A 21547-nucleotide genomic window follows, 5' to 3' on the forward strand; every position below is an offset into this window, starting at 1 on the left:
GAGCATTATTGATGTTGGGAAGACAAAGAGAATCAGGAAAACGCAGATACCAAATATTTTCTGGGCAATCGGAGATTTGTATCTCACTATGCAGTTATGCGTTAGCGGATCTACAGTCGTAACAACGAATGATTGGCAATTTATTATGAAACTACATAACCAGATAAAAGTCACAGCAATCATCGTACGGCGCTTGGTCAGGTAACGTTTTGCGTAGAAAGGATGGACCACTGCAATATACCTTTCGATTGATATGGCAGTGAGTGTGAGCACCGACGCCATGATGGATACCCACACGGAGATGGATGAGAGAAGAACTTTGCAGACGATGTGACCGAGAAGAGTATCGGGGACTGTTTTTGGTTTGGGGTGGGGTATCATGAAGAGTGACGTCATAAAATCAGCAGCTGCTAAGGCACCGATGAGGGCGTCGGCCGACTTTCTCATCGTCCGTCTCTGAAAAAGAACGGTCATGACGAGAAGGTTCCCGACGATACCTAACGAAGCGAACACCGCCTGCATGATCTCCCACCATGACCACGTGACTGGATCCCACAGCCAATCATAGGACGGTATGGTATCACGCGCCGGAAGAGTGGTTGCAGCGCCCTCGATGTCATCTGTCGTATACATCAGGATCTCCTGAATTGTTACTCCTACCTCATATTCGTCCATGGTGTGGCCTTGTTACGTTCTTTTGAGAGCTCTAAAATGAGGCGAAAGAAAAGGAGCGTGAGATTTATCCCCCAGAAAAGATTTCTGTCAGAAGGAACCACCATACAATATAAATAAATAAATTATTAAATGCTCAAGTTAACATAAAAATGTCTACATGTTATACGATTATCAACGTGTTCTGGTATTCCATCGTGGGTAATTTTTGTATCTCTCTCTCTCCCTCCCACTCTCACTCTCACCTAATTTGATCTTATTCGAACTTCCGATCCTTTCATTATGTGATTCTGCGTTTAACATCACACATAACTTTGATTACCCGATCCACTCACGTGCGTGTTGACAAAAAGGATTTATTACATAAAGTAAAGATTTGACTGAAAGCAAGCGGTCAGAACACAGCAGATTTCTCTTGCCACGTGCACGAAGTGTATACATTGACATGTACTTGTAAACGCAATCATTATCTTTTATGGAAACAATGTATCAATCAACCTACACCGCGACAAAGTTTAGAAGTGGTTTTTAATAGGAAAAATCCCTGATGACAAACTATGTTCTAACTTTATATTACAACGTTCATCAACTTTAGATGTTTACTAAACAATTGAAGATCCATTCTTTTGTCTAAGTTCTCATAACAAAGTTAAAACGTTCATTTCTATCGCTACATAACAGAAAATCAAAATTGAGAAATAGGTAGAACTGTAGCGAATTAACCTGATTACTAATTCTACTCACTAACATGTATTTTTTACAAATCAATTAATCAAGCAACATTCGTCCAGGTTGTACTGAAAATTTATGGGAAAATGAACATCGTTTGTACGATACTAAAAGCTGATTTTTGGCAGACTCGTAATAGTATAATTATTGATTTTGTCAAACTAGCATGAAAAAGTAGAAGTAGGCCTACTTATTTTGTTTTGAACAACATTTTGGAAAGAGTGTTCAGGCCTATTTGTAATCAGGTTTTTTACAAATGTAATTAAATAAACGATTCTACTGCAAACAGTTACTTACCAGAGCTGATATGTTATTTTCCTTGATCCTCGGTGTAATTGAATTAATGGATCAAATCTCCTTCAAATCCGTACTGAACAACGATTTCTATATAGAACATCCAAGCCAAAACGATCAAGTAGATAGACGTGGTTCGTGTATCGGGATTGATTCGTAATTATCTGCTGCATTAATTTGTCAATTTTTTCGAGAAATGTCAAGCTTAAAGCAGCAACTTTCGAGATCAAGAGAATATAAATGTCACGATTTAAATACGATTGAATCCAATGCGTATTGATGGTAATAGATATGACGTCTATCTCAATTTCTAGTCCACTTTAGAGATGTCGTCAAAAGCGCCATATCATCGGCCGAGTGTACACCTTTTTCTCACTTGATAGAAGTATCAGACTAGATTGACCCATTACATTTGATGATGATCTCATCACTTTCTAAGGGTTAGCAAACATCCTAAAGTAAACGCATAGGCCAATCCAGCATCTAGAGCTACAACGAAACACCATTTAGGAGCGTGGTACAAGCATAAAGCCGGGGATATGCTTCAGGCATTTGCTTATTTAGTCAACGCGCACACGTAAATTGATTCTACTAGCCTGATCAAACCATCTGGGGGAAACGGGCCGGAGCGAAAGCTTAAGAAAAATCTTGAAATGAAATATAAATTAATATATGAGGCATTATATTTGCCTTTTTTGTTTTTGTTCCTTTGTTTTATGTTGTTGCTGTTGTGGTGATTTGATGGGCTGTATTCGGACACACTCTGACATTTTCAATAGAAAGTCCTAAATTATTAATGGAGAACTCGTCCTGGTCCTATTGTATGACATTTATACCGTATTATACCTTCATGTAAATGCGTTTCTCTCATGTATATTTACGCATTGAAAAACAGCGCCATCTTGCGGGCATTAATGGTAAACATTAGTGCACAACTCCCACTGTACTAACAAACATTCTGCCCGTAATGATATTGTCTGCATCAAACATTCATAGCTTATAAAAAAATCTACCATGATGAAGCTCACTGGTAAAGGTTTTAATATGTTTGTTCTTCTAGTCATTCATGAATAAACCACAAATTGCCCAACCTCCCTAGAGAAAAGGAAAACCCAGAGCTTCCTAGACAGCCGCACTTTTACCTTATAGACGAGTGGGTGAAATGTAATATTGACTTATAATCACGAGAACAATAATGAATTTCCTGTCATTTCGCATATGATCATTGACATCAAATTCACCTTCTAACGAATCATGTAGAACTCGTTATGGTTATAATATTATATCATTCAAAAATTGGTATTCCAATTTTGCATAACCATCAGATATAATATGAACAAGGGAAAAAAATTGTACTAAAAAAGTCAGGTGGTTTGGGTTGGTGGAGTGTACTGTTCGGTTTTCTTTGTATTTGTTATGTTATCTTCTTGTTTTGTGGTAGTTTTTTTTATTTTATTTTTATTTTAGGGGTAACTAATCCTTACAATTCTTTGTTCATTCGCTTTTTTTTCTGGGGCGGGGGGTGTGGTTTATCATTTATCGATTTCTGTGTGTGTTTGTTTATATGTTGTTTTTTCATTTTATTATTTTGGGGTAATTGATCCTTGTATTTCCATTTCAATGTCCATTCGCCGTATTTTGGGGCGGATCGTAATATGTTTAGGTATTCGTGTTTCATGTATTTACATGTTTCGGCCTATATACTTTGATGGAATTCTGAAATAAATTTAAACTAAAATCTGAATCCGACCTCCACAATCCTGTTGTGGCTGCAGCTTGCATGACTAGACTAGACCTTACATATGACTGAGAGGTTTGGCTATATGCACGATGCAGGATGTCCGACAGTCAAAAAGAATCAAATTGTCTCGGATTTTCCTATATTCTTTTTCACTGAGCAGTTGTTTCTAATTGCAATGAATGATCTTGGTTTTCTAAACTTAAAGGGGAGTTAAACTATCGACTATGATGTATTATCATGACATAGAGAGTAAAACAACGTTACATTCGATGTTAAAACCATTGATGTAGGCCAAATAATGTTTTCTTGCAAGTACAATAAAGAGACCCTACTTCAGTGGCGGATCCTGGAAAAAAAATGTGTATTTTTACATTTATTAACCTTAATTTTACCCTTTTTGGGGTACAGAATTTGATGTTGGCTGCAAAAGGGACATAGTATCTTTAAACAAAGTTTATTCGCTCTAAAATTCTTGTCCCGAGACAGGTTACATACCAGTCAATGGAAGAGACCATGAAAGCCCGGATGCATCCTTGTGGTTTGCCCGGATGTCTGATGGCCATTAAGGAGCAGGTTGATGAAATGATGAAATTTCAACCCCACTCTTCCGTAAACAGACACATTTTGGTCACAGTTGATTCACCACAACTCTCTAATTGAATGGATGTTTTTTTGTATAACCATCTCGGAAATGAAAACCGAACCCAGTTCAGGTTGAAGGTCATTTTGAAAAAGATGTCTGCCAAAGCACATGCCTTTGTTAGCAACGATTATTAGGAATATCCAGATTTAAATTTCATTGGAAATCCGAAAACCATGCATTTTGTGTTATCTGTCGATCTCGATATTATTCCTCAACACATTACTTCTGAGCCTCAATTTAATGGGTAAGATTTTGGATTTGAAATGCTTTTGATGGTTCTTCAGAGTCAACATTTTGCCCATCCATCTGTAATCTCTTACAAACTGAATTACAGGCGTCTTATTTCATTTTTCCCCAATAAGGCCAAAAATATGTTATTGCCATAGCAAGATCCTTGTGTGCATTTTGGCTAACTCGTCTGACTTTCAAGATATTACACGGAAACTAATAATTTGTACATCTATGCCAACCACAAAATAACAAAGTCCCTTGTGTATCGAGCTAAAGTGGGGTTTCCTTCAAGACTGAACAGGATATATTTGTAAAACTCAAAAAAAAAAAAAAAAATTGTATCTTATTGCCGGCTAAGAAAAAACCCGGATTAACAACAACTTGAGATTTAAAACCCCCAAGAAGGACACTTTTAAATTCGATCTAATTACTATAATTATGACCGCTTGGCTGTTAATACCTGGACGTTATTCCCCTTGCCGATTAGGTGTTTTTTCTCCAAAAAAACGACTCGAACCCCCCTTTCTGAGACCTTAAATTGGTATGATGAACATGCCTACACTTTTTAAACAATACATATTTATTATGATATCTAAACGAACAAAAATATGATCCTGGAAACAGGGGGTAGATCGGGATACAGGCGTAGCTGCGCCCCAAATAACATTTCAAATGAATAATAACGAATTATTAATTTGGGAAATAACTGTATGCTTTATCCTATGTTAGTGTGTAAATTGACATTATATGCTTATCTACATTTGTCTTTGGTGTCATTTATAAAACACAGCAACTGTTACTTTTCTGTTTTTAGAAAAGAGATTTTACCATCATTTGCGGCAAAAAAAAAACAACCCGATTGGCCTGAGGGTAAGGAAAGATAAAATAAGATGATTTTTATTAGACAGTGGTTTATTTAAAATTCATCCACAGCTAAATGGCTGATTGGCAGAATTCTGTTATCATAGGCATATGAAAATGTGATGATAATTGACTGTTACATAATCAAATATGACAATAAATCGGGGACATGTTTATACACAGTGATTAAATTTGATATGCGTCACAAGTCATAAGTCACCTGGACAGCTAGAGACATTGAAATATCTTACCCGATCTATATAACGTAAAGGTATGAATTATACATGTGGAGACATGTATTGGGAATCCTGAAATAATTAGTACTCTTCTTGTTATTGGGAATTGCTGATTTCTTTCACAAATTATTTGTTGATAAATTACATGGCAATTATCTATGGTTACTGACAAAAACTCCTGTAATAGAGATGTTTAATCATCCTCTTCGTCCCCCTTCCCCTCCTAAGATGAGACACCCCTAACTGGATCTATTTTTTCTTCTTCAAAACTTACTGTAATATAGTATCAGGCACAGCTAACATCCGCCAACGATTCCCTTTTGGTGGCAAACTATCTAATATTGGGTTTTATACTATCATTTAATGTTGACAGATATGACCCCTTCAGTCTTAACTCTTTCTGTTCCGGTGTCATATAGAGTTTTAAAAAACGACTTATTTATACCCATATTAAGTTTGTTTGATTTTGTGAGGATGTGAAAAATCTATTTGTACCGATGTATGTTTCATGATAATGTGGCATATTAAAGCATAATGTCTAAAAGTATTCAAGAAGAGCCATTCTTTAACAAGTCCACCTTTTATTTTTGAGTAATGAAGAATAAACAAAAATATCATATTTTAATGGGTATGAATAATTATGTTGTTGACTGAATGTAAGACAAACAGACTATGTATTTCCAATCTTATATTGCCTCACCAAGAAATATTTATATGATGATCAAATTATATCTCTTTTAGAGCAATGATGAATCAAGCACTCGTGATCACCAATAACTTTTAGATGCCAATCGTTGAAAGATATTTGTAAAGAAAATGATTAATATTCAATAGGATCTTTTCTATTTTTAGCATTAGACAATGGTTAACGATTGAGGAATATAAACGTATAAAGAACTAGAAGGAAACTGATTATATCATTAAGAATTAAAGGTACCATAAACATAAGCCTTCTTATCGCCTCAAAATCACTTCCCGCCAGTCTTTGTTTATTATCGCCGACTCTTGATTTATTGTTTTTGGCATACATCATTTTCCTCTCTGACTATTATACTCAACAACAATTTCCCATCGCAGGAAATATGCTTATCTGAATCTGTTTTTGTATTTATTTTAAGATTTCCTGTATAGTACTATCTGCTTTTTGACTGGCATTATAGTTCAACTGTGTCCCGGTGAGTTATGATATGTTTTCCTTTTATGATGTCACACCTAGGTGTCTTAGTCACGCACCTGCGCCAATAGATAAGGCTTGTATGACCGGTCATCTTAATTTCATCTCTTCTTTAATTACTCCATTTCATGTGCCTGAATATTTTACATTGTGAGGTAACGCAAATGGAGAAGAGAGTATTTACTTGCCAAAACGCCGAAAATCGCGTGCACTGTACAAAGAAATAGGCATATGTAAGTGTAAAGTGAAGGCATTAACAATTTAGTCTAAACTTTTAGTTATCTTTCTTAATATTTCGAACGCGAGGGCAGTTGAAGAGCAATTTTCGCAAGGGACATTTTCTATCACGATATTGTCCCATACTGACATAAAGAGAATGAGAAAAGTAATATATAATTTTTTCATCTTTGAACATTCTGTTTATAAAGTACACATTGATTGGAAGTGATATGTGGAGACCCCATCAATGTGAAAAATGGACGAGGTCGCTAAATGGAAATGTAATGTGAATGTAACTATTCAACTTCGACCTCACCCCCCCCCCCCCCCCCCCCCCCCTTCATCTCACTGCTCATCAATAACCACTTCTCTACTGGAGAGAAAATAATTGGCGTATCCAGAACTTGGCCCCAGGAGGGGCGAAGCATTACATCTTACTGTAATCCATATTCTTCATCACGGCACCCCCCCCCCCTCTTTTTTTTTTGTTGGAGCGACCGGGTCTGCAATGCAGAAGTTGGAGGGGTTACCAAAATGATTTTTTTTTTTCTGAGGGGGGGGGGAGGGGAAGTATTTTGATAATGTCATATACTCTGTAAATTTCCAAGTGAAATCTAATAATTATTGAATCTCAAATGATTCCCTTATCTCGTAGGCAAAAAGTTGAAAGCAAGTTCAACCCTTTTAAGAAATCGGTCAGGAGGGGTAAATTACCCCTTATGTTCTTCCTCCGAAAAACGCCAGTGAAGAGAATACTTGATTTGGATAAGGAGATCATGTTACTTTCCATTCTAACATTGATGAGTTTAACACACTACTCATTCTCATATTCAATTTAAGAAGAAGTTGCGGCGATGGATATCATCGGTGCCATCTTATCAGTTATTAATAGGTTGAATTTTCATAGTTTGATTAAAAATTCAATCTATGGAACGATTACAAATCAGATGAACCTTATCAAACAGTTATTATTAGGGTTGTAATTTTCTCTCTAATTTCTTAGTTTCTATTTCCTCTTTTCTCTCTCTCTCTCTCTCTCTCTCTCTCTCTCTGTCTCTCTGTCTCTCTGTCTCTGTCTCTCTGTCACTCTCTCTCTCTCTCTCTCCTTTCTCTCTCTCTCTCTCTCTCCTCTCTCTCTCTCTCTCTCTCTCTCTCACCCTCTCTCTCTCTCTCTCTTTAATAATAATAATAATAGTAATAATAATATTAAATTTTTACATAGCGCTTAATACAAATGTCTTTGTCCCTGTATGTCGTTGTACTTCATCTAATGTGTCCTGAATAAATATTCCTTCATTCAATTTCCAACACAAAATTGTCATAATTTAAATGTGTATATTTTCCCATTGTATTGTTAACAACCACACGGAATCGTTTTTTCCACTTTTAAGCATAAACGTCGGTTTCTAATGATGCATCTATTAAACCCTCGTGCAAAATAAAGTATTTCTTAAATAGAAAATCACTCTCCACACCTACAGAGGTTTGCATTATTCGCACCTCGCGTCGATACACATCTTGGCAAATAAGAATTAAAGAATGAATTAAATAGAAACATGCAGAGGAATTTCTGGATCGCCAAGCCAATGTCATTAAAATGACATCGAAAACGTTTTAATCGTTATATCAGATGTTTAATTCGCTCACGAAGGCATAGATCCAACCGAGTTTTATTAGGAAATCAGGACGGAATTTAATAATGAAGTCCAAGCGAGACATGCCATATTAACCCTAAGCAATGTGTCTGTTATATGTGTGAGGTCAGTCACCTTTTAGGAGGGAGCGAAGTGAAGAGCGAGTGGAAGTGTAAATAAATTTAATCTTTTAAAGCAATAGTTGGTTTTGGGTAAAGAGTAACCATTAATTTGTGGGTTTCTCCTTATATTTATGATTATGTAGAAGGAGTTGAAAGTGGCAACTTCTCATGCAAAAAATTTCTCTCGAAATGTTCTCATATTCAAAATATGACAAATTATCTGAATCATTGGAATTTTGAGGATACGCGAGTGTGTATTATAGTCCCATGTACCAATTTTAAGTGCTGTGCTTCAAAATTAATCCAACTTGTAATATCGGTTTCATTCAAAACCCTAACATCATGACCAATAGGCAATTTATTATCATAATATACTGCATAATCAGCCTTCGTTCAAGACGAATGAAACGTTTCTGCCACAGTGCAATTGCGTGACCAAAACTCAACTTTACCTTTAAAAGTGACCAATCGAAGAAATTCCTTTTCAACCCACTCAAAACGAAGGACGTATCTACATGCAAATATGGTTATAGGAATGACTGTAAAGTCGGACCAAGGAATATTCGCTCGATAAATGACCGTGAATATGAAGTCCTATTAAAGCATTTTCATCGGTTATGTATATCCTTAACAAGATGTTTGAATGATTCCATGACATTTGCTCCGGCGACAATTGCTCCGCTGTAAATTTCATACACTAATCGAATGGCTAACTTCAACCCTGGATTCAACACTATACCCTACCCTAAACCTAACCCTAAACCTAACATAAAACCCTATTGAAACCCTAACCCTACATCTTAGACGAAATAAAGCCCGGAGCAATTGTCGCAGGAGCAAATGTCGTGTCACCGTTTGAATGCATACAAACTGGATTATTTGTCCCCTGTATGTTTGTTTGTTTGTTTTTCGGATGGTTGTTTTTTACTTGCTCTTTGTTTTTAATCGTAATTGAAAGAAATGCTCTCAATCCCAAAATATTGCATCATTTTCATCTCAGGTAAACATCTTGTATATATAAAATAATATAAGCATCGTTTATATCAATTTGTATTTGTATAGTACATTATTGTTACCATGTGTGCACTTTGATTTATACAGTTATATTCAATTCGTGACCTTATTAAATAAACAGACAATTATAACGGTAGCTTTTGTGTTTCTAGAGGAAACAATTTAAAGGTTAATCGATCACTGAAAAAGAGATACATTGGCTATTTCATTCTCCTGTATTGTATTTGAGGTGATTTCCTGCTTCCTCTCCGTATTGCCTTTTAGTAAACGATAAGGTTAATAGGATTGATAAAAAGTGTAATGTTCGGAAAATTTCATCAGATCGGAAATTATTGCACTCTCCATCTTCTTGATGCTATTTCCTTTTTTAAATATCCTTTTTTTTCTTTTCTTATTGTTTAAAGCCCTACTGTACTACGTGTAGCTACTTGCTCCTTCTATATAGAAAACAATGTCTAAGCGGTGCCCGTTGGTCACCCATGATCCTCTTTTTCTTATGTTAAATGAGAGCTGAGTTGATGAGATAGCCACCCGTCAGTGACCATGTAGGGAGGTCTACTCCCTCCTGGCTTAACTAGAACAGATGGGGTTTAAAAGGTATAAAGAGACAATCAATAGGGACTTTTAAATTTACACGACGAGAGCGTGGACTGCCGCGTGTGACATTGTGTTAAGGCACTGGGCCCTGCCCGGCAGTGCCTTAATAAAAAGGACGTCACATTACCTTAAAAGGATGTCACACGTCGCCGTCCACGCTCTCGTCGTGTAAATCTAAAAGTCCCTAATGGTGTAGCAGGACAACGTTGTTCTTGCTAACTATATTGTTCGTATTGTTTTATGGCTGAGACCGATGAAGAATTCTCGGCGACATTAAAGATAAACTCCAGTACTGGTAAAAAAAAAAAAATTAATTCTCACAGAATCAAACGAAACTTACACTGAATGTTCAAGATTACAAATAAATGACATGTGCCAAACAATTTTGGAAGAAAATGCATACTGGCTGAGTAATGAGCATAGAAAGACAAGGAAATCAAGGTAGTACTAGCCCCGACACCATGTGTGTTGTCCCATATATAGCTTTCTATGTGAGTGCTTGTTACTTTACCAAGACTCGGTCAAATTTATTATGATTTTGATGACTCCAGAACCTTGCAGTGCACACCAAAACTTACATGCTACATGATCAACTGTTTCCGATCCTTTCCACACCTTATCTTTCACAATGCAATCGCATTACCAGTACTAAAGTTTATCTTTAAACACATTAATCGAAACAAAACCAAGTTATAAAAATCAAGTTATAAGGTCCGGTAAATTCTGGTTTAAAAGAGGAATGACTCATTTAGGTTGGATTCTTCACACGGTCCATCAATACGGGCAACTAATAATTCTACTCGTTTCACACCCCCAATGCCACAGGGCTCAGCCCCCTACCCACCGGGCTGGTGTCCCGCTTCGGTACACGGGTGATGACAGCTTTTGACTGACGGTCCTCGTCATTAATATTAGGGACTTTTAGATTTGTACGACGAGAACGTGGACTGCTATGTGTGACATCATTTTAAGGCACTGTGACCTCCTTTTAAGGCACTGTCGTGCACTGCCAGTGCCTTAAAAGGACGTCACATTGCCTTAAAAGGATGTCACACGTGGCAGTCCACGTTCTCGTCGTGCAAATCTAAAAATCCCTATTGTAATCTTTCTTTTTTATTTCTCATTTGACCAAGAACGAAAACGGTAACTATAAATCGTTCTTAAATCGGTCTTCTGATTCGTACAAACATTCGAAAATCAACTCTAAGGTAATTTCAATACATTATATTAAATCCAATAGAAGTAAATAACTTTGCCAGGTTTAGAAATAACATACCAACTACCACTGCCACGACTACTGTTCTAGTTCTTTTCATCAAAAAATAATGGCAGCAAAATTCTCGTCGGTTTTCTTTTGACAACCCGCAAAATTCGACGCTGACGAATTGATTGGAAAGATATTTTCTCAGGAAAAATTAGTAGCAGATGTTAGCGCTTTGGGCTATCATATGCATGACCAGACAATGGATGACGAGAGACTGGATCCAAATAAGGAACGAACAAAATATATGTTGATAGACAACCTGAATTTACTAATTGTTAAATGAATGCGGAAATGACAAGCTGTATTGTTACGTCAAGAGTGTTCCGTACGGATGCAATTTCTTGTACCCAGTATGACTGGACATCACTCATCACATGGTTCCAGGGGCAGTCTGGGTCAGGGGTTATTTTCAAAAAAGTAAGCACTTCCACACCCTTTCCCCCTCCCGATTATTCATGATAAACTATTTGTTGTATTGGGTTGGCAGCGTGATATTAGTCTGCAAGCACAGACCCTTTTTTTGACACTTTATCAAAAAATCATTGTGCCTTGAGAGAAGCCTAGCCCAGCTACCTACTGGTTGTGTCAGGGGCAGCTATAGTACATGGCCCATGATAGTCTTGTGCAGACTCTCTTTTACGACTGACCATGGACTAGCGTGATGTAGTGGTTCATTCACTTGACTCCCTATTAAAGGGTTGAGGGTTCGAATCCAAGACCGAGAATTACGTCCCTTGGTAAGGCATAGCCACATTTGCCTCTCTCTCTCCACCCAGGTGTAAATGGGTATGGAACCCGTAAACGAATCGCTTGCGACATCGGTAGTCTGTGAAAATACATGCATTGATAACATCTATGGAATCATACAACAAAAGAGGTTTGTTGCTGTTGTTGGTGCTACTGCTGCTTTTGTTGTTGTTTTTGTGTTCACTTGATAATTAAGGCAGGCCACAATTAACTTGTCGAACGGGATCGGGAAAAGCGTTCACACATTAAACTTTATAGGGCGTACACAATGTATGCGTTCGCACTCCTTATGAATTACCAGTGAATTCACAATTTGTTGTGTTTGTTTGTTTGTTTGTTTATGTTTTTAACAACAGGGCCTTTCACAAATCTGACTGGTCTGTTTTGGACGGTAGCATCCCCGGAAATGGGCCTCATATCCATCAATAGTTATAGGCATTTACCCCCAACCTCAACGTAATATGAACGAATTTACCCATATAAGCTGTGCCGAAAGACATACGTCACATTATACCCACCTACACATTCAACCTGCATATGGACAGTAAATGTTGTTATTATTTAACAGATGGCTAAATCGTCATTTCATCCGATTTGTTATGATAACATGTTTTATACCCTTTAAAGCAGGTTTTTCAGGATACAGATGCATCTCGGTATGATGAGGACGAGGTTTGTTAGTGAGATCGAATATACCAATTACATCTGATTTCCGGCTTTAGAGTAAATAAGTCCGCTTTGCGTCATGACATTGTATAGAATACCTGTGGTATGATAATTATCATAATTCAATGATTAGATATTTTTTTCATTTTACGTAATCGTATCTGACGGCGAAAAATCCTTGATACAAAAAAAAAGCTGTGTCAGGTAGTGAATGTAGCATTTTAACGAGATTACCTCCTAAATGTATGCCTTGTTTCAAATTCTTTGAACCTATATTCCATTTCTCTATCAATAAGAATTACAAAGCGAGCTTTCTAGATTTCGTACTCAATGTCAGATTTTTAGTTTTAGTGCATTACTATCGTATCATATGAGCCTCTGTATTTAACTCATAACGTAATTCAAAGGCACAATGCACCTTTCGGAGGCGCAAAGAAAACGATTGCCAAGACTTTCGAGAAATCAACTCAAGGTCAATTTCAATTCTCTGCTGTATATGCCAAAAAAAGCCATGTTGGATTATATAACACGCCATTGTAATGTACGCAGATTACACAAGGTGGTGGACAATGCTATTGGAAAAGCCATATGTTGATTTTTAAAAGTCTTTGCCAATGTCCGAGCTTCCATGAAACAGAGCTCAAGGCATTCGAGAAATGGTCACTCCATACTATTTTGTTGCGAAGTACAAGCAAATCATCGCAACTCAAGATAAAGTTTGTTACTCTTTATAGTCGGCATTTGTGGCATTTTTGTAGGTGTCTTTCGCTGCAGCTTAACGAACCGTTGCAGCAAAGTACTGCTTCATAAACGGACCGAAACTAATCACGGTGAAAGTCAATGTCACCGTGCCATATCAAATGATAAAATAGATCCATCAGGAAGATAAGGGGATGTTGTGCCCAGTATAGGGGCGGATCCAGGATTGGCCGAAAGGGTTCCATGGAGTTTTTTTTCGACAGTCATTCTTCAAATGATAAAATAGATCCTACCGAAAGCAGATCCAACCGAATAAAAGGGGATATGGTCTTCGCGGCAGAGGTGGAACCAGGATTTATTAAAGGGATCCGGTAACTTTGTCTCAGATTCTGAAACAAAATTCTGGATTTAGCTCGTGATGCAATGATAATTATAAACCTTTAGGTCAGTCAGGAACCCCATGACTTTTACAAGCCGATCGCCTGTCTGATTATCAAGATATTTATGATTGGAATTACAAATTTTGAAAACCGTTCGCCTGACGGTTTTCATAACACTACAGTCTATTGGGGAAAACGAGTATGGTAAAACCGATCACTCAAAGATTTTTACTTTTTTTAGGCACTTCTTGATCATTTTGAAGCGCGATTTTTTTTAAGGCTTCAATATTACACCATATCACAGACACTGATAACCCGTAGGGCCGTGTATCTCAGACTTAACATTGCTAAACGATCCCTTTAATCGTGACACAACCATCTCCATTCTGACAAATAAATGAAAAAGGACAAAGGGAGATAGAAAGAAGAAAGGTTTTCGCATCATTTAAAGGGATCGTTTAACAGTGTTACATCTGAGATACACGGTCCTACGTGTTATCAGTGTCTGTGATATGGTGTAATATTGAAGCCCTAAAAAATTGCGCTTCAAAATGATCAAGAAGTGCCTCAAAACAGTAAAAAAAATCTTTTAGTGACCGGTTTTACCATACTCGTTTTCCCCAATAGACTGTGGTGTTATGAAAACCGTCAGGCGAACGGTTTTCAAAATTGGTAGTTCCAATCATAAATATCTTGATAATCAGACAGGCGATCGGCTTGTAAAAGTCATGGAGTCCTTGACTGACTTAAAGGTTTATAATTATCATTGCATCATGAGCTAAATCCAGAATTTTGTTTCAGAATCTGAGACAAAGTTACCGGATCCCTTTAAAGGCGTGTTATCTACACAAATTTTCGTAGAAAAAATATCAAATGATAAAATCTATTTTCACCCCTGAAATCTCTGAACATCCCTAATAACGATCTAAAACGAGACCAACGGCGTTGATGTCGTCAAAAATGCTGGTTCCTCTTATCTAAATCTCAATATGGTTAATCCCCTCCTATGCTTTATCGTAACATAATATGCACAATACAATATGCCCCATATGCAGTTTTGTCTTCAGAAATACCGTAAGTGCACTTATTGAAAGGTTGCTTCATGTATGATCTTCCGTGTACATGAACAACCCCTTTAACTGCCTCCCATTTTGTTTTATTAATGCCAAAGGTATATAGGCTTATGTGCACCCCCCCCCCCCCTCCCTTCATCCATGAATGGAGTACATTCATTACATCAGCCTCGACATACATGAATGGTGTTTAAAGGTTATTTTCCTAATAGTTCTATCGTTCCCTTAATGATGTTGGCGTCGTCATTTAGCAAGATCAAAACGTAATCATAGAGTACTGTCTACAGCTATACCTTCATCATTTTCTATGAGAGAGAGAGAGAGAGAGAGAGAGAGAGAGAGAGAGAGAGAGAGAGAATGTTAAACGAGACAAACCGAACTTTGTGAAAAATAATAATTGTCTTTTTTTCCTGAAATAACAAGACTTGGTTGTATCTTTTAGCGTCTGTTTGGCGCCTTGAGCAGTCTTTTAAAATGAAGATGGATATGTGCGCTTTCTAAGTTGACACTATCATTATTATTAGTAGTAGTATTATTACCCCTAGATTTGGCCACGATGCGTAAAAACTTCAAATATAAAATTAAGTACTTTTTCACAGAATCGAAATATGATAGAGAAACTATTCGAAATTTCGGAATAGTTGATTATATGTATATAGTAGTAAAGTTTTTGAGTGGATTAAAATTATAACAAAAGAAAGATTGTGAGCTGGCCTACGAAGTGAATTCACATATGGGTGGCATCAAAATTCTGTAAGTTTTAACTGTTACCTCTAGTTTAGATATGAGGGCATTTTATAAAGTAATCGTGTTTATTTAAACGAGGAATAAAGCTCAAAAACCATTGCCCACCACCTTCCCTAGAACTCTTCCCCTTTCTCCACTGAATGCTGCAGCAATACTCCTCTCAAAACTGTTTTTTTTAGGAGGGAGAATGTCACAAGTAGCTTACAGAAATTTGGGGTCAAATCATATTTTCTTCTCCTCTAAAAATAGGAAGATATGATAGATTTATGATAAGGGATTGGCTGACTACCCTTTAGCGACACTTTTGTCCATGATTTAGAGGAAAGCAGGTTAAGCAAGGTCATTATTAAACTCTACACCGTTGGTAGGCGGGTACTTTCGCTCCTTCATTCTCGCAACCTATCAGCAAGGATTGTGATATTCTGAGTAACACTTCATCTGTTTTCTCACTTAAACGTGACAAATGAAATCTTTGTCACATGCAAGAGCATTTCGCCATATTCATCCCGGTATATATTACACGCTGAGCGGCATCCTTAAAAGGCAAGGGGATGCTCATTCTAGAAAATAGTTAATTCAATTACCCCGAATGCTGTTTTTAAACCCACTCCAGGCACTGGTCTTTAAAGACAAGGTTGGGTTCTAGAAAAAGGTGCTGGAAAAATAATTTGTGAGCATTTTCATTCTTATTAGGTGTTGCGGAAGAATATCCTAGATTAAAAATGCCTCCCGGACAGGATTGCTCTTTAAATGTCCTCATATACAAAATATTGTAATGAATAGCTAAAGTGTTTGAAGCCAACTTCATACCACATGTGTGTTAAGTCCCATATACCCTCATCTAGAGGCAGTGCCTTTGACTTTCAGTATACGACTAAATCAATTCATTTTCATTCTGGTGATTCCAAAACCTACCAGTATATACACTAATGATGTGCTACAGTCATTAATGTGCCACATACAAATCAACACGTTTCCAATCGCTTTCAGACGGTTCCTTTCCCTCATGCGATCGCACGACCAGAACTCCACTTTAAAGATGTAGTAGCTTGTACCTGTAATTATTTCTTTCATCAGCTATGGATAGAATGAGACGCTAAAGAGTGCGATACGTGACTCTTTGACAGATGCCTGACAACATCTGTATCGTGTCTTCTAGTGAGACTCCTTACAAGAATAAACTGCATTATTCCACTTGACTTTCACAAGCGCTTGCATGCTTTGTTGTAATATGCCTGTTGCACGCGATGAGCTATTAATCTGACGCAACACTGCGTCAGCGACTGGCGGAGCCTTTGACGCGCCATAATTATGGGAGACTGAAATTGTACAAAAAGTACATTCGAAATGATCTGCGTAAACAATGCATCCTTTTCCTGACGTAGGACTACGCCAGCCACTGGCGCGGCTTCTGACCATAGACGTAATAGAAACTATTACGTCTATGTTCTGACGCAGCGTGTTAGATGAATACTGTGCAAAACATGAATGCAATGATCAGCGTTAACACTACATACTGTATTATGCCCGTGGCAAGCGTGGACACTGTACCGAGACACAGCCAGCGACATTGTCAATGAAACATATGAAATATGAAAATAATCTGAAACTGAAACTGAAACATGCCTGACATAGGACTGCTTTATCGAACGGAGCGGTTTTTTTGGCACGCCATGTGAGAGCGGCGTTGTGTAACGAATGAATGAAAAATTGACAGTGCAAACACAGCGGTGAAACACTGCCGTGCGCACCTATTTTCTTCAAAGGCTTGATTGTCGCAGCAAATAACGCTTTACTGGTACTTTCTGACGTCGAACCGGTCGCCAATGCATATTTAGTCTTGCGCTCACAATGTCCAGTATTCCCCAAGAATCTACTGCTTCAAATACAAAATAACTAATTTAAATCAGATCAATTGTTTTTTTAACTTTCATTGCTATCTAGTCAGCTCTACATCAAAATTAGCACAATGACTATACTCAAAGCAGTCCTAATGTTTGTCTGGTCATAATGACGTAAAATTGTGGACATTCAAACGTGTTTATTTCATAGAAAAGGATAGTATATCTAAGACCGCAGTTTTCCTCGGAACTTAAGACGTTCAAGTTGTTTGGATAAGAATTTTACTGGTAGGTTTTCTTCTCTACATGGAGATTATTTACTTTGCCTATTGCTTGTAAGGCTCTTAAAGACTAAATTGGAAAATGAAAACTGGCTTTTGAGGCCTTACTTGGATAATTTTTTTTTAAATCACATCTCCGTTGGGTGCGCATGCGCTGATCGAATAACAGGAACAAACACAGAAAGTGCGCATGCTGTGCACGTTTAATACACGCTTCTCGTCATAACAAACTTCGGATGTACATGTAATATACCCACGGGAATACACGATCGGCTGATCACAGACATGAACGACATGTAGTTCGCTGCACAGACACACACACACGCACGCACATACACGCACAAACGCACAAACGCACACGCACTCACACTAACGCACGCACACTATCGCACGCGCTCGCGCACGCCAATCAATTAATTTCTAGTAGTGTATGACGGAAACCGGGTCTAAAGTGAGAAAGCTCAGCCGCCTTCGCATTGCCGATTGATTGTTCGTCGAGTCTTGACTGCGTTCGCCTCTTGATCTTAGCAGACTTGTGCAAGAAAAGATCAAGGAAGGACTAGGAATTGACAACGTCCTGTTACAACCTTTTTATGTGTTTACAGTTTAACATCAAAGACGCACCAGCCGTGTGAGCTGACAAATCTCCTTCTCGAGTTACTACTAAAAAGCTTCCGAAGATAGAACCTTGATTGCCAGCATTCAATCTATGGTTGAAACTTGGACAATGTGTGGTGTGAAACCTAGGAAGAGAGAAGTTTTAACATCACTGTTCACTTAATTCTATAAGTTTCACATTGATTCAATAAGTGGTCTGGCAGTTGTCTCATTCCTTTTCGAATTATTGGTTCCGCCTATCCAAGTCAACACAAAAGGTTCCAAGTATTGTCATTTTTTTCTTTGTCGATGTTGATGTGTAGTTTCATCCTTTTCTGACGTGGGATTCCATTTGGTTATTAATTCAACTGATGTTGCTTTGATGAGAACTGTTTTATCTTTCATCGCGGCAGGACGGGATTTTACGAAGGACAGTCCGCCGCTCATCAATGGATTTAACATGACTAAACGATGTCATGCACCAAAACAGATTTAGACCCGCCGAAAACAAAACTGTGAAGGCTTAACCTTTATAACCAACAAGTTCAAAAGAATATGTGAAAACGGATGCATGCTATGACAACAACGGGAAATATTGGTTCGCGGCTCAATAAACAATCAAGAAGGAATAACTAGCGAGCAGTGAGAGTGAGGTGAAGGCTTCTGCAAATGACATGACTGGTGGAAGTTTCGTTTACATCGCGAAAAAAAACCATATTATCTTTAAGGTCAAATATTTCTTTTTGTGAGGCGACCTGACTGTTCGCAACAAAGGTATCTGGAAATACCATCCCGGAGAGAAATATGACGCGATTAGCAGATTTCTACTTGTGACAACTCTCCTCAAACGCGAACAGGGTACGCCCTTATCAAAGGGTCTGATCAACTAATTGGGGTTGGACTCCGAGTTCAACTTAAGCCATATCACAGACCATTATACTTTAAATTGCGGTACTCTGGTCATTAAAAGTTGACCAGAGATTTTGAATATCATAAGACGACCGATTTCGATTCAGAGATTTGATGTGAGGTAAAAATAGTCAATATGGAATGCAAAATGTTCAGCGCTCACAGATCTTATCAGGTTTATGAGAGAACAAGAGAGCCATTTCTTGCAATGCTCACTATCTGGAGAACTTCATTGATATTGATGGTTATGGGATGGTTTATTGTTTCCAGTGACGCGTTTAATACGGATGTGTCTTCACCGATTATTCGGCACGGCCCCGAGGGAAGCTACTTTGGATATTCACTTACCATGCATCGAGAAATGGGAGAAAACATGTAAGTTGAATATAATTATGTGTGTGGTGGTTATTTTACCTGGCTGCTAAGAAGGCATAAATGGGTGTTAGTAAGCAACCAGACGACCGACGGCTTTAGGTCCTCTCCGAGGGACCTGGTAATGGGGATTAATGCCTTACCAAAGGACACTAGCGCATCGACTTGGTTTCGAACCCGGGTCGCCAGATTACGAGACCACTGCTCTGCCAACTGAGCTATCGCGCCTATTAATATAATTATACATTTCTTTCGTTGGGGGGGGGGGGGGACATTATTAGTCGTTTTATCGGGGGTTATTGATTGCTTGTTATTTTGTGTTAGAGGTGGGGGTAATTAATGTTTGTTCTTTGTGGTGGTGATTGTGTGTTGTGTATGTAATGTATTAGACGAGTGCCGATTGTTAGTGAGTTAAGTCAAGGAGTGAGGATCCTTGTTTGAGTCAAGAACCAGAGGTTTATTAAACAAGCCACGGAATAGAGGGCCCATGATAATGACTATGTTCTATGTAGCAGAACTTATTGTCGGTTCATGGTCCGGTTCAGATTTTCATTGCGACGAGCCGTCGGACTGCGAACATTTTCTTTTTACAATGCATTAAAGGTATCTGGTAACTTTGTCTCAGATCCTGGAACAAAATCCGGGATTTAGCTCATGCTGCAATGATAATTATATTATACAATTCCATTTATCATTTTTATCTAATCCTACCTAGTTTAAAAAACAACGTACATATTTTATGAACCAAGCTAAATGAAAATAACTTATTTCAACAACAAATGTGATTTAAAATTATCAGTGAAAGTGAGAATCAGAATCACTCCATTGCAAATTTAGGAATTTTAGTAAGTATTCACAATTGAATCGTTTTCATGTATGAATGTCACAATATATGCCTACTGCATTTTTTAAAATCATTAATTGTTTGATTTGTACTCTTTGTGCTAATGTGTAATATTGAATTTCTAGATGAAATATAATAAGCTATGTATCTCAAAAGGAGACTCACTGAACTATTATGGGTTAAGCATTTAAGTTACACAGCGCAAAAAATGTATAGATGTAATTTTGAAATAGAACCATATTGATATAGAGAACCTGACAAATATAGCAATACAGTATCCTATTGACACAATAACAGGCGATGATAAGAATTAGAACAAAAACAATGTATACAAGGAGCAAGGATAAGACGAGACTAACTCGTCATTGACATGTTTTCTTTAAGGAAATCATCGGGATTTGGCTTTTGGAAAAAAGTCATAGAATCGAGGGAAACTTGCACTGACTTTCCTCAATCGCAACTAAGTGCTATCTGCTAAACAATGTGGGGTTGCGATTCGAGTCCCAGTTAGGACAGATGGGCGTAAGCCCCGGCAGTGAATTATTTAGTAGGTTCATTAAGCATCAAATTATGATAATAATCATCATCATCATCATCATTGTTATTACATTTTTTCTATTCATTCATGTTTAATGAGGTCAAGTATTCTCTCATTACGCAATAGTATTTGGTTAAAGCTAATTTTTGTTCTAGCTTAATGATTAGTTGGTAAAATGATTTGTAAATCTAAAGGCGAATATTGAACGTAACATAGGCCTTCTTAACTCAATTATAAATTACCTGTAACTCATACACACTGCCCTAGAAAATGAAAGACTTTATTAGATTCATAAATATAGCAACATGACGAATTGACAAATTGACACAACATGATGAAGTGTTATTTCTTTAAAGATCACGCATTAAAGTAGTCATCTCGTGAATAAAGAGGCACGTGTCTCACACTGTTCTGATATCATA

General features: G+C 37.5%; 2 protein-coding genes across 2 annotated transcripts in view; one reads left to right on the forward strand and one right to left on the reverse strand.

The window, feature by feature from the left end:
- The window catches only part of LOC105443090 (pyroglutamylated RF-amide peptide receptor-like), a 1289-nt gene extending 601 nt beyond the window's left edge, over positions 1 to 688 (reverse strand). Inside the window, exon 1 of the mRNA XM_011675906.2 lies at positions 1 to 688. This exon is cut by the window's left edge and continues 601 nt beyond it. Coding sequence (XP_011674208.2) covers positions 1 to 675 — 675 coding nt within the window. The 5' untranslated portion in view covers positions 676 to 688.
- Positions 689 to 18260: 17572 nt separating this feature from the next.
- LOC583516 (integrin alpha-V) overlaps positions 18261 to 21547 on the forward strand; it is a 54566-nt gene continuing 51279 nt past the window's right edge. Inside the window, exon 1 of the mRNA XM_030990902.1 lies at positions 18261 to 19746. Within this exon, the coding sequence (XP_030846762.1) occupies positions 19508 to 19746 (239 nt within the window). The 5' untranslated portion in view covers positions 18261 to 19507. The remainder of the gene's footprint in view (positions 19747 to 21547) is intronic.

This window comes from Strongylocentrotus purpuratus, unplaced genomic scaffold (genome assembly GCF_000002235.5).
Source record: "Strongylocentrotus purpuratus isolate Spur 01 unplaced genomic scaffold, Spur_5.0 spur5_scaffold_19, whole genome shotgun sequence".
Taxonomy (NCBI): Eukaryota; Metazoa; Echinodermata; class Echinoidea; order Camarodonta; family Strongylocentrotidae; genus Strongylocentrotus; species Strongylocentrotus purpuratus.